This window comes from Staurois parvus, unplaced genomic scaffold (assembly GCF_062004578.1).
Source record: "Staurois parvus isolate SC_StPar_1 unplaced genomic scaffold, SC_StPar_1.0 ptg000034l, whole genome shotgun sequence".
Taxonomy (NCBI): domain Eukaryota; kingdom Metazoa; phylum Chordata; class Amphibia; order Anura; family Ranidae; genus Staurois; species Staurois parvus.
In genome coordinates this window covers 3,527,298-3,539,440 of record NW_028317830.1, presented here as the reverse complement: position 1 = coordinate 3,539,440, position 12,143 = coordinate 3,527,298, and the positions used below count along the sequence as shown (strand labels likewise).

The 12,143-nt window shown below is 42.4% G+C and overlaps 1 protein-coding gene across 1 annotated transcript in view; it reads right to left on the bottom strand.

The window, feature by feature from the left end:
* Nucleotides 1–3,533: 3,533 nt before the first annotated feature.
* The window catches only part of LOC149470712 (uromodulin-like), a 55,700-nt gene continuing 47,090 nt past the window's right edge, over nt 3,534–12,143 (bottom strand). Inside the window, exons 17-19 of the mRNA XM_089661623.1 lie at nt 10,251–10,271; nt 8,056–8,076; nt 3,534–4,167 (exon numbers count right to left, since the gene is read on the bottom strand). Coding sequence (XP_089517749.1) covers nt 4,103–4,167; nt 8,056–8,076; nt 10,251–10,271 — 107 coding nt within the window. The 3' untranslated portion in view covers nt 3,534–4,102. The remainder of the gene's footprint in view (nt 4,168–8,055; nt 8,077–10,250; nt 10,272–12,143) is intronic.

Here is a 12,143-nt window from a genome sequence, read left to right as displayed (position 1 = left end):
ACTGGCTGACTGCTACTTCCTCCGTGCACACCGGCACCACTACTGGCCGTGGTGGTAGGCTGCAGTGGAGCTGGTGCTCTACTCCGTGGCCGTTTGGCTCCACTGACACTGCTGCGACCCTGCTGCCTCCTGGGCAACCCACCGACTGTTTCGCTCGCTGCCAAGCTGGCACCCTCTTCTCCTGATGATGCGGAAGCAATAGCCTGATGACGACGAGGCTGCCAAGTGCGATCAGCCTCATCATCATCAATTATGGTCTCCGCGTCACTACTAGCCCCCTCGGCTGCGTGTGGGTCAGGAGACAGACCTGTCTCTAGACCGGCTACCGAGCCACTCTCCTCGCCAGTACTTCTTCGCCTGGCTGCTGAAGAGGCGGATGTCTCCCCCCGTTCCTGACCGCCCTCTGTTAGCTCTTCCTCACTGTACAGTGGGGCTGAGCCCACAGCATGCGATACTTCGCTTGGTGAGGGAACACCAAAGGACAGGGGCAGGTAGAGGACACGTGATTTCAGTGGGCTTGCTCCCGGGCCATGCCAACTAACGGTTGTGTCTGACGTACCCACCGACCGTTGGCTGTAGGTGTCAGAGGTGACCTGGGAAGAGGAAGACGACCGAGCCAACCAATCGATGACGGCAGGGTTGTCAGTGGAGACACGACCGCTGGATGACACCGGGAGCACTGGCCTCTGGCTGCGACTAGTGCTGCCTCGACCCCTTCCTCTGCTGCCACGTCTGCTCGCTCCTGAAACATTGCCCCCTCTGCCACTACTCTGCGTGTTGTCTGACATACTCTTTAATTCAATAAGCACCCCAAAAATAAAACCGGATTTAACTCTTTGAACGTACAATAGTGGTTGTGAAGCAGAAAGTCAGTTTATTGTACACAATCGGTCAATTGCAGCTTGCCGTTGGCTGGAAACTGTACGTTTCGGTCACTGGAATGCACTAATCACCCAAAAAATATTACCGCCACCCGGCGTGTATATGGATTTAACTCTTTGAACGTACAATAGTGGTTGTGAAGCAGAAAGTCAGTTTATTTAGCACAATCGGTCAATTGCAGCTTGCCGTTGGCTGGAAACTGTACGTTTCGGTCACTGGAATGCACTAATCACCCAAAAAATATTACCGCCACCCGGCGTGTAAATGGATTTAACTCTTTGAACGTCCAATAGTGGTTGTGAAGCAGAAAGTCAGTTTATTGTACACAATCGGTCAATTGCAGCTTGCCGTTGGCTGGAAACTGTACGTTTATGTCACTGGAATGCACTAATCACCCAAAAAATATTACCGCCACCCGGCGTGTAAATGGATCTAACTCTTTGAACGTACAATAGTTGTTGTGAAGCAGAAAGTCAGTTTATTTAGCACAATCGGTCAATTGCAGCTTGCCGTTGGCTGGAAACTGTACGTTTATGTCACTGGAATGCACTAATCACCCAAAAAATATTACCGCCACCCGGCGTGTAAATGGATCTAACTCTTTGAACGTACAATAGTGGTTGTGAAGCAGAAAGTCAGTTTATTGTACACAATCGGTCAATTGCAGCTTGCCGTTGGCTGGAAACTGTACGTTTCTGTCACTGGAATGCACTAATCACCCAAAAAATATTACCGCCAGCCGGCGTGTAAATGGATCTAACTCTTTGAACGTACAATAGTGGTTGTGAAGCAGAAAGTCAGTTTATTTTGCACAATCGGCAAACTGCAGCACCAACTGTGCACGACAGCCACCAAAAAAAAAAGGGTGTATGTCACTTTAAATTTTCGATTCTTTGATAGCTGTGTCCCTGAGTAACGATTCTGTGTCCCTGAGTAACGATTCTGTGTCCCTGAGTAATGATTCTGTGGCCCTAAAGTCTCTGTGGCCCTAACTCTGTCCCTCAATACACAGAGGTCTGCCTCTCTTGAATGACCGGAGGCTAATGGAGAATTCTAAGATGGCCGCGATTTATAGCTCCACCATTACACAGTGCTGGCTGGCTGCTGATTGGCTAATGCGATCACATGTCATGATCATGAATGCATTATGGTCAGCGCGCCTTGTCTGCGCGCCTTCCCAGAGATCCCCGCCCCATCTTCTCTGTCCATTTTCTCCGTCGCCACACATGTCGCCGCCATTTTTGGGAAAATTCGATTCGTGCATCCGAAGTTTGCTAATCTTCGGATTCGTCGCGAATCAAATTTTTCCAAATCTTCGGAACGAATTCCACTTCGTCATGTTCGATTCGCTCATCTCTAGACATGACCATAATAATTGACAGAATTTTGCTGATATGACATGGACTCATGGTGACTGGACAAAGGTGCCTACCATAAATATTCTAGTTGATCCTGGAACCCCGGCCTCCGCTCATAACTGGTTGAAGGAAGACACTCAGACAGAGGTGTGGGAGGAGGTGACAGTCGAGATGGAGCAAATATGGAAGAGTAGAAAATCTTTAGCAACTGCTGTCACTTGTAAACTTAGACCAAAAGATACAGTGACAGAGTATGGAAAAAGATTTAGAAAAGTCTGGAAGGAAAAACCTGGGATGAATCTGAATAGTACAGAAATGGGCACTGTATACTGTATATTCAAACATTGATGGCAGGAATCAGACCTGAAATATTGCTGTTAATAAGACAGCTTATTTCAAAATGGACAGAGTTGGATGCAAATATATTTGAAAAATGAATGCTGGAGAAGGATGCCGCTGGATGTTTTGAGATCCCGCAAATCTACCAACAAAGCACACTTTTAGGGGTACAACATAATAACAATCAATAACAGTAGCAACAGAAATAGGGGAAGAGGAGGATGGCACCCATTGTCTCAGATGTGCCCTCATTGATTACCTCCATTCCACACAATACACAGTGTTATACTGTGATCGATTTAAGCAATGCTTTTTTCCGTCCCAGTTGATGAAGAGACACAACTACTGCTAAGTTTCACTCTGACTGGCAAACAGTTAGCCTGGGCCAGATAGCTGCAAGGCTACATGGATTCTCTGGCCCTTCAAGAATCCTTAAAGGGTTGGCCACCCCGCCATTGTTCCACATTGCTCCAGTACGTGGATGACTTATTTTGTTCACCCAACAGGGAGGCTTGTAGGCAGGACAGGTTATCTCTGTTAGACTTTCTGGGTACAGAGGGACACAAGGTGACAAAGCACAAGATTCAATATTGTCAAACTACGGTGGATTACTTGGGTTTCTCTCTGTCACAAGGCACCAGAATGGTGAGACAGTCAAGGATCAAAGGCATTATGGGCCTTCCGAAAACGAAACAGGAAATGCTCTCCTTTCATGCTATGGTTAACTATTGTCGACAATGGATACCTGACTGCTCCTATTATGACAACATACTCAGGCAGCACACTCAAACTGAGGCTCCAGACCTCATTAAGTTGGACCAAGATTCCCCCAATGCCTACCAAACCTTGAGGTCCTCACTAGTTGTTCTTTTTTTTTTTTTGTCCTATCAGTATACATCAGTTATCTGGGGGGAACCCATAGTATAACTTTATAAAAAAAGAAACCATTACAAATCTTTTTAAATGCTATTTATTATATCTGTATGATATTTATTATTATTATTATACAGGATTTTTATGATGCCACCAGTTTACACAACGCTTTACAACATAAAGGAGACAGTACAGATACAATACAATACAATACAGGAGGAATCAGAGGGCTCTCATTGAAAAGCATTTCCATAATATTTGTTATTATTCCAAGCTAATAGTGTTTAGTTTTGGTAATCAGGTATAGAAAATGATCACATAAAATACCATCAAAAATATTCCCCTTAACCCAGACACAGTATATCACCTATTTATGTGACCTGCCTTTGTCTTTTTTCCTTCCTCTGGCTATGTTGGTCAGCAAACTTCCCACACATTTATTAATATGTTCATGTTTTAAGTTATATAAAATTTAATCAAAATGCTGGGTACTCGGACTGTAGTAGTTCTGATATTTACTATCTTATCAAGACTTTGTTTGCAGTAGAGGATCACTCTTTGCTTTGATGATTTATAGATCCTTCCAAATGTGTATAGTGTCACTGATCTACAAATCTGACACCAATGCACACGGATGGGTCAGTATAATACTAGTACAACAGGAACAGGAAAACAATGGCGGAGATGAAAAGCTTTGCAGTTGGTACAGCAGTGCCTGGAAGACAAAGAAAACAAAATGTTCATTAAAAAAAAATAGACAGCATCCGGGAACTCTGCAATGAACTTCTGTGTATACCAAACCCAACTATTCAAATGAAAGTGCAGGTGATCCAGTTAGTTTTTTTTTCTCTGTGCTGACTCGTGTTCTGTAACTATCTGGGCCGAGTTTGTTGATTTTCAACTAAAACTGTTACATTGTTTATGTGTGCACTGTGTTCTGGGGTGACCTGCTAAGTGGATGGATCTGAGAGGAAGGGGTTAATATTGCTGGCCACGTCTTCCTGCCAAAATTCTGAGATCCACCTCACCCTGCAGGTCAGCCCATAAAAATAAGAGCTCTTCTGTGCCCCTGAGAGCTCTTGCTAAGTCATTGCCAAGATGTCGGCTTTTATGCTGCTAAACTGTGTCCCCCTCCAGGGGAGGGGGGGGATGTCTGGCGTTCCCTGAGGGGCTGGAAGCCTAAGGACGTTATGGACTCTTTCTTAACTGCCAGCTACGAACTTTTTGCCTCTATGGATTATTGACAGACATGGACTTTAACGCCTTGGCAACTGTGTTTCCTTGCCCTTTAAGGGTTTTATTTCTGATCATGAGACCACGTTGTCACAGCAGTCACATGATCGGAAAGCTCCCAATTGCCAGTAGAGATCGGTAGCTTTCCGTTAGCTGCCAATAACCGTGCCGGGAACATGCAGGGTGCTCGCTCTCGGCACAGCTGTGTGTACATTCTGGTACGCATATATGCAGCCTCTCGGCTTTAAGGACCACCAGCCAAGAGGCCACATATATGCATACTGTTGGCATCAACAGGTTAAGGATACTTGCTTCCACTTGTGGATTATTCACCTTAATGGACTTGTGCCTCAAAGGACCGTGGACTTGATACTACTCAGGTATTCTTACCCAATTGCCACTTAGAGAACCTTTGTACAGGGATGTTTGTGAATCTGGTATAAAAAGAACTGTTTCTGTATGTTTTGCACTACTTCATGTTGGTTGTTCCTTTAAATGAGTAGTCTGAAGTCTCTCAAACGGGAGCAATGCATGGTGTATCTAAAGCAGCCTTTCTCAACCAGGGTGCCCAGGTACACTGGGGTGCCTTGAGGTTTCCTCAGGTGTGTCTTGGAAAAATGTCTAAAAATTGCCCAAAACTTGTTTACAAGCCAGCGGATGGAACAAGCCTGACTTTTAGTTACACAAAGCCCCAGGTTTTCATTGCGCACCATTACGACCTTCTAGCCGCCAGCTTCCTGACAACCAATGACATCATCAGTTGATAAGAAGGATGTCACCTGCCTACACAGCATCCTTGCTTGACCCTCCCCCACCCCTCTCCATCAGTGCTGGGGTCACATTAGCTCAGTGAGGGAGAAGAGAAACACTGGAATACTAGTCAGTACCAGGGTGCAAAAGTGTATTTGCTTTGGAAGAATAAATCCCCCTCCAATGTTGGGTGTCCTACCTGTGTGGGTGTTGCTGCATTATATAAAACTATTAGAATAGTTTTTCACATTTTAGAATGGGGCGCCTCAACGCTCTCCATATTTTAAAGGGTGCCTTGACTGAAAAAAGGTTGAGAAACACTGATCTAAGGAACAGGGCGATATCGGCGGTGTAAATAACACTGTTTTAGTTATTGCACAATTTGCACCCTTACATTCTGCTCACAGATGTATGCCTCCACTACTGGCCCCAATCAAAGATAGCTGTGTGCTACACAGACCTTAAATGATGTCTGGGGCATAGCCCCGCCCATTGCGTTTCATTTAAAGGATGTCTTCAGTGATCAGGATTCCGGCCTACGGAGCACACAGCCATCTTGAATCAGGGCCAATAGTGCATCGTACATGTATGGGGTGTACATATCTATGCAGAATATAAGGGCGCAAGTTGTGCATGTTGTGGTTCATTAAATAAAACAGTGCTATTTACACCGCTGATATCCCCTGTGGTCAGGTGCGTTGCTTTGGCCAATCACAATGCACTGTCAGGGCACAGTGCATTGTGGGGCACGGCGGGTGAACAGCCCACTGAAGTCCTCACCGTTCATCAAGCCCAACACTAGTTGCAGTTTATGAAATAAAAGGGTGTTATATTATCTGGGTGTCCCCTATATTTTTGGTGATGGAATGAGGAGTGGAGGAAACTGTCTCTAAGGCAGGAGATTAAAGGAGGAGATCTTAAAGAACAGCAGAAATAGAAAAAAAGTACATGGAGATCTTTGTTAGGATATAAGGGGTCATGGGAAATCCTGTGAGTGAGTTTTCCACAAGCTGTATGTGGTTAGGCACTGATCACTGTGGTCACTGGATTCTGGTTGGAGCACAAGGAACTATGAAATATTACAGACTTGGCACTGAACATTTCAATGTTTACACGGACATTTTATTGAGAGCATTATATTAAGAAGCATGTTTTTGGTTTGCACTTTTAATGATAGCTAGACGTGTGATTTGTTATTATTACAAATCAAAATTTGGACAAAATGTTTGTTATTCGGATATTTGGATGTATATGAATCTCCGAATCACAATAGTAACAAATCCAAAATAAATTATAATGAAACAATGAATTAATTTGTCTTCATTCATTTCATTTGGATGACATGACGCGATAGTTGGGCCTTTTATTAATATTTGAAGCATCCAAAATAATGTAACACATAACGAATGAATCCAAAATTATTTGTGTTCCATTCATTCTTCCGGTTCCATTTTGTTTTTATTTTGCATTAACATTTTTCATTATTAGAAATAAGATGAGAATTCCCACGTATTGTGTTTGGGTTGGTTGGAGGTGAATCTATCAGAATCTCTGAATCATAATATAATGAGTGAATCCAAAATTAATTTTGTTCCATTTGTTCTTTTGAAAATTGTCCAATCAGCTCATTCCATTTCTCTTTATAACAAATGAGCATAACAAATTAATCCAAAAATCTATTTTTTTTCCATTGTTTTTTTTCCACTATCGTCCAATCATATCATTCCATTTCTCTTTATAATGAATGAACATAACAAATAAAACTGAAATTAATTTTGTTCCATTTGTTTTTTGGGAAATCGTCCAATCAGCTCATTCTATTTCACTTTATGGGGTGGACTAGTCGAATTTGAATATATGAAATTAATCCAAATATACAAAACTAATCCGAATTTCTGAAATAAACTCCAAATATATTAAACAAATCTGAATATATGACAGGAATCAGAATATACGAAACACATTCAGAAAATGAATCACTCTAACATAATGATGATGACAAAATTAAATTATGAATTTAACAAATGAATCTGAAATAGACAGATATTTCCGTTGTGCACATCTCTAGCGGCAGCACATTTGCTCATGGATATTCTGAGACGTATATTTTATAATACGGTAATGAGGAGGATTTGTGTGATTATTTATACTATGAGCACAAGCTATTTATTTGCTATGCAAGGAATCATTGTTCACCAGTGTGGGTTTACATTTATCATTTTTTACCGAGAGTATATTTGTTTAGAGCAAACAGCGCTCCACCTCTGGAATATCTCTGTAGTATCTCCACCTTCCTTATCAGGAAAGTAAATCCAGCAGCTGTACCCACCAATCAGCACCTTGTATTTTCCATAGGCACAGAGCTCACATTATAATTATTCTAAGACTCCTACCTTGTATGATAGGAGGGACAACCCCGATCCCTCTATACAGATGAAGACCCTCACATTTCTGAAATCCCACCTAACTTCACTGAATGTTTGAAGGGAACACACCTTCCCTGGGACTCAGATTATTTATTGAGACCTTTTTATCCCAATGTGTTACTCCACCAGCCAACCAAATGTGATCCACTATGACTAAAATGCAATTGATTATAATAATCACTTTCCTTTCTTACCTCCATCAGAAGACAGAGCAGCTGGAAATAGAATACAAACACAAATCAGATTTTTTTTTCATAGCAAAACTGTTATTTATCACGTTTGTTCTGTTTTATATATATATATATATATATATATATAATTTTTTTACATTTTATTATTGGTAATTAAACAGCGTTGTCAATTTACAAAAAACTTTAGAATCAGAGTCTAGCATCAAGTCATTGAAACTCCTGGGATATTGATCTGGTCAGGTAAGTAGTGGAAGGGGTTGTTAATCAGTTTCAGCTGCTTTGGTGTTAATGAAATGAACAACAGGTGCACTAGATGGGCAACAATGAGAAGACCCCCAAAACAGGAATGGTTTTACAGAAGGACATTGTTTTCTGACTGTTTTTCACTAGTTTTTCATTTGGCTAGGGTTAGTGTCACTGCTGGTAGCATGAGGCCATACCTGGACCCTACAGAGGTTCACAGGCAGTCCAACTCCTCCAGGATGGCACATCAATACGTGCCATTGCCAGAAGGTTTGCTGTGTCTCCCAGCACAGTCTCAAGAGCATGAAGGAGATTCCAGGAGACAGGCAGTTCCTCTAGGAGAGCTGGACAGGGCCGTAGAAGGTCCTTAACCCATCAGCAGGACCGGTATCTGCTCCTTTGTGCAAGGAGGAACAGGATGAGCCCTGCCAGAGCCCTACAAAATGACCTCCAGCAGGCCACTGGTGTGAATGTCTCTGACCAAACAATCAGAAACAGACTTCATGAGGGTGTCCTGAGGGCCCGATGTCCTCTAGTGGGCCCTGTGCTCACTGCCCGGCACCATAGAGCTCGATTGGCATTTGCCATTGAACACCAGAATTGGCAGGTCCACCACTGGCGCCCTGTGCTTTTCACAGATGAGAGCAGGTTCACCCTGAGCACATGTGACAGATGTGAAAGGGTCTGGAGAAGCCGTGGAGATTGTTCTGCTGCCTGTAACATTGTTTAGCATGACCGTTTTGGTGGTGGGTCAGTGATGGTCTGGGGAGGCATATCCATGGAGGGACACAAAGACCTCTACAGGCTAGACAATGGCACCTTGACTGCCATTAGGTATCGGGATGAAATTCTTGGACCCATTGTCAGACCCTACGCTGGTGCAGTGTTTCCTGGGTTCCTCCTGGTACACGAAAATGTCCGGCCTCATGTGCTGAGAGTATGCAGGCAGTTCCTGGAGGATGAAGGAATTGATACCATTGAATGGCCCCCACGCTCACCTGACCTAAATCCAATAGGACACCTCTGGGATGTCATGTTTAGGTCTATCCGACGCTGCCAGGTTGCACCTTGACTGTCCAGGAGCTCAGTGATGCCCTGGTCCAGATCTGGGAGGAAATCTCTCAGGACACCATCCGTGGTCTCATTAGAAGCATGCTCCGACATTGTCAGGCATGCATACAAGCACGTGGGGGCCACACAGACTACTGAGGACCATTCTGAGTTGCTGCAATGACATTTCAGCAAACTGGACTCGCCTGCTGCATCATTTTTTCACTTTGATTTTCGGGGTGTCTTTGAATTCAGTCCTCTGTAGGTCAATCATTTTCATTGCCATCAAATGATGGGTGTCTTTATGTTCCTAGCACATTACCCCGTCCATGTCAGTATAGAGATCCAGCAGGAGATTTTCCCCATTGAGATCTGATGTGCTTTCAAAGTCTTCCTTTCATTTTTTTGAGCAGTATTTATATTAGATCCACATCAGTCCCTTACCCTCAAGGAATTACAATCTAAGGTCCCTAACTCACATTCATACATATTATATTACAGATTGCACACATACTAGGGCCACTTGTCTTTGGAGTGTGGGAGAAAACCTACCTAGAGGAACCTAGAGGAAACCCATGCAGGCACAGGGAGAACATACAAACTCCAGGCAGGTAGTGCTGAGGCTGGGATTCAAACCAACAACCCTGGTGCTGCTTGGCAGAAGTGCTAACTACAGTGGAGCCTGGATTGGCTCTCAAAGCTGCTGTGCTCAGAACCACTAATATCAATACAAACTCACTTCCATTAAACAATAATATTTAAGGAAATTTCTGTGTTTCTAAAATCCCCCTTATTCTTTTACCAGCAACCAATGAGAGAACACCTAGTTAATTCTATTATATTCTTCCTTCATGTGTGATGCATTGTGATTAAATTGCAGCTGATTATAAAAAAGTCAAACTCACCTCCAACAGACGACACAGCGGCTGGAAGTAAAATAAAGATACAAATATTATTAACTTCATTTTTATTATTATAAATGTTTTATTATTTGTTATTACTACCTTAATTTCTGCTTTGATTTTTAGAATTCTAAAGGTTTACTGTACATATAAAATACATTTTTTTATCGATTACTTCTAGTTTATCAGGTTGTATCAGCTACTGATATGAAGCCAAAGTATTATATCCAATTTACTACAAATAAAGGAAAAGACATCAAAGAAAAAAACAGAATAGTGTGACATCACTTCTATATAAACGTTTAACAAGTTATTTTCACATTTTAGCCATTGCTATAGTCCGTTGATTGCCTTTCTATAATTATAAATCATATTTAATGTAAAAACCGGGAAGTTTGGTAAGATAGTAAAGTAAGAGAAAATAAAATAAAATGTGTGGGTTGTAAAGTGAGAAAAATACCAAACTATTCCGTTTATAATAATTACAAGAGGAGGGAAAATAAAAGTATTTTTGGCATACCAGTAAAATCTTTCTTGGAGTGAAATTTGAGATAGAGGATTCTTATTCATTACATTGGCTATTATGCAGCTACTTTCAGATGATTGAACAAAAAAAGGGTGTGCGCAGTGACATCCACCTTTTTAACTCCTCCCACTGGAACTGATATTTCAGTTTTGTAGCAGGCAATAGGGAGATCAGATGGGGGGAGGGGGATCTCCTGTACATAGATTTTACTGGTAAGTCAAACATTGAACTTTGTTAGTCATACAGTACAGGACACAGAATCTTCAGTCATTAGGACATCCAAACGTAAGGCTCAACAGACGCAGAGCATCAAGGAGAAGCAATGGCACAGGAAGATGTTGTATCTGCAACTGTACTAGAAAGGAAGCAGAATATCCGCATTGTGACCAATGATGACTGGCACTCCGTAGTACAGAGACACAGGCACAGAGGGAGATAATAATGGATGCAGTGTAAAGGCAAAGTCTAAACTGATTGGCTGATACAATATAGAATAACATATAACAGATTGCTGTCATAGCCCCGCCCACTCCCGTCGGTGGGCCCGTGTACTGACTCTCGGTGCTATGCTATGCTCTATCAGCTTGTCAGTTCAGGCTTTGTCTATACACTGCATCCAGCGTTGTTATCTCCCACTGTGCCCATGTCACTGCACTACGGAGTGCCCATCATCATCATTTGTTACAATGTAAGAGGATATTATATTTCTTTTCTATGGAAGTTGTAAAATACTGACATCTTCCTTCACCCTTGCTTTTCTTTTATGCTGCTTGATGTGTTTGGATCTTCCCTGATCCATGTGGAGAGGTGCTGTGGGACATGTTAACCCTTGATCTGCCAGATGTCCTCCATTTCTGCTTGGTCCATAGTGCACAAGTCAGGTCCTCTTTTTCAGTCATTCTTTCTCCATTCACAACATGTTTATTTTGTGGGTTTAGGAGTGCCACATCTTTTCTTTTATTAACAGAGTCGGAAAGCTGATTGTAACACCTATGACTGATATTGCCATTAGAGGAGGCCTTAATACCCACCTGGTAAATCTTCATTGAATGTGAATGGAAGACCAAATGGCCGATGCTAAAAAGCCCATGAAGCACTAACAGGTTTGGTAGAGTTTGCTTTAAAAAGGAAGGGAGGAGTCCTATCATTTAGACCATGAACTCAGGCGATGACGTGTCTAATCCGCGTAGCAATGGTGGAATCTGAAGCAGAGATTCCCCTTTGGGAACCCATAGGAAGCACAAAAAGAGGAGCAAATTGCATAAAAGAGGCACCAGCTAAGAAGTAAATTTTCATAGTGAATATCATATCAAGGCAGTGGAGAGAAATGTCAGTGCAGGTCATAAGGAAGAAATGACAATGTACTGGAG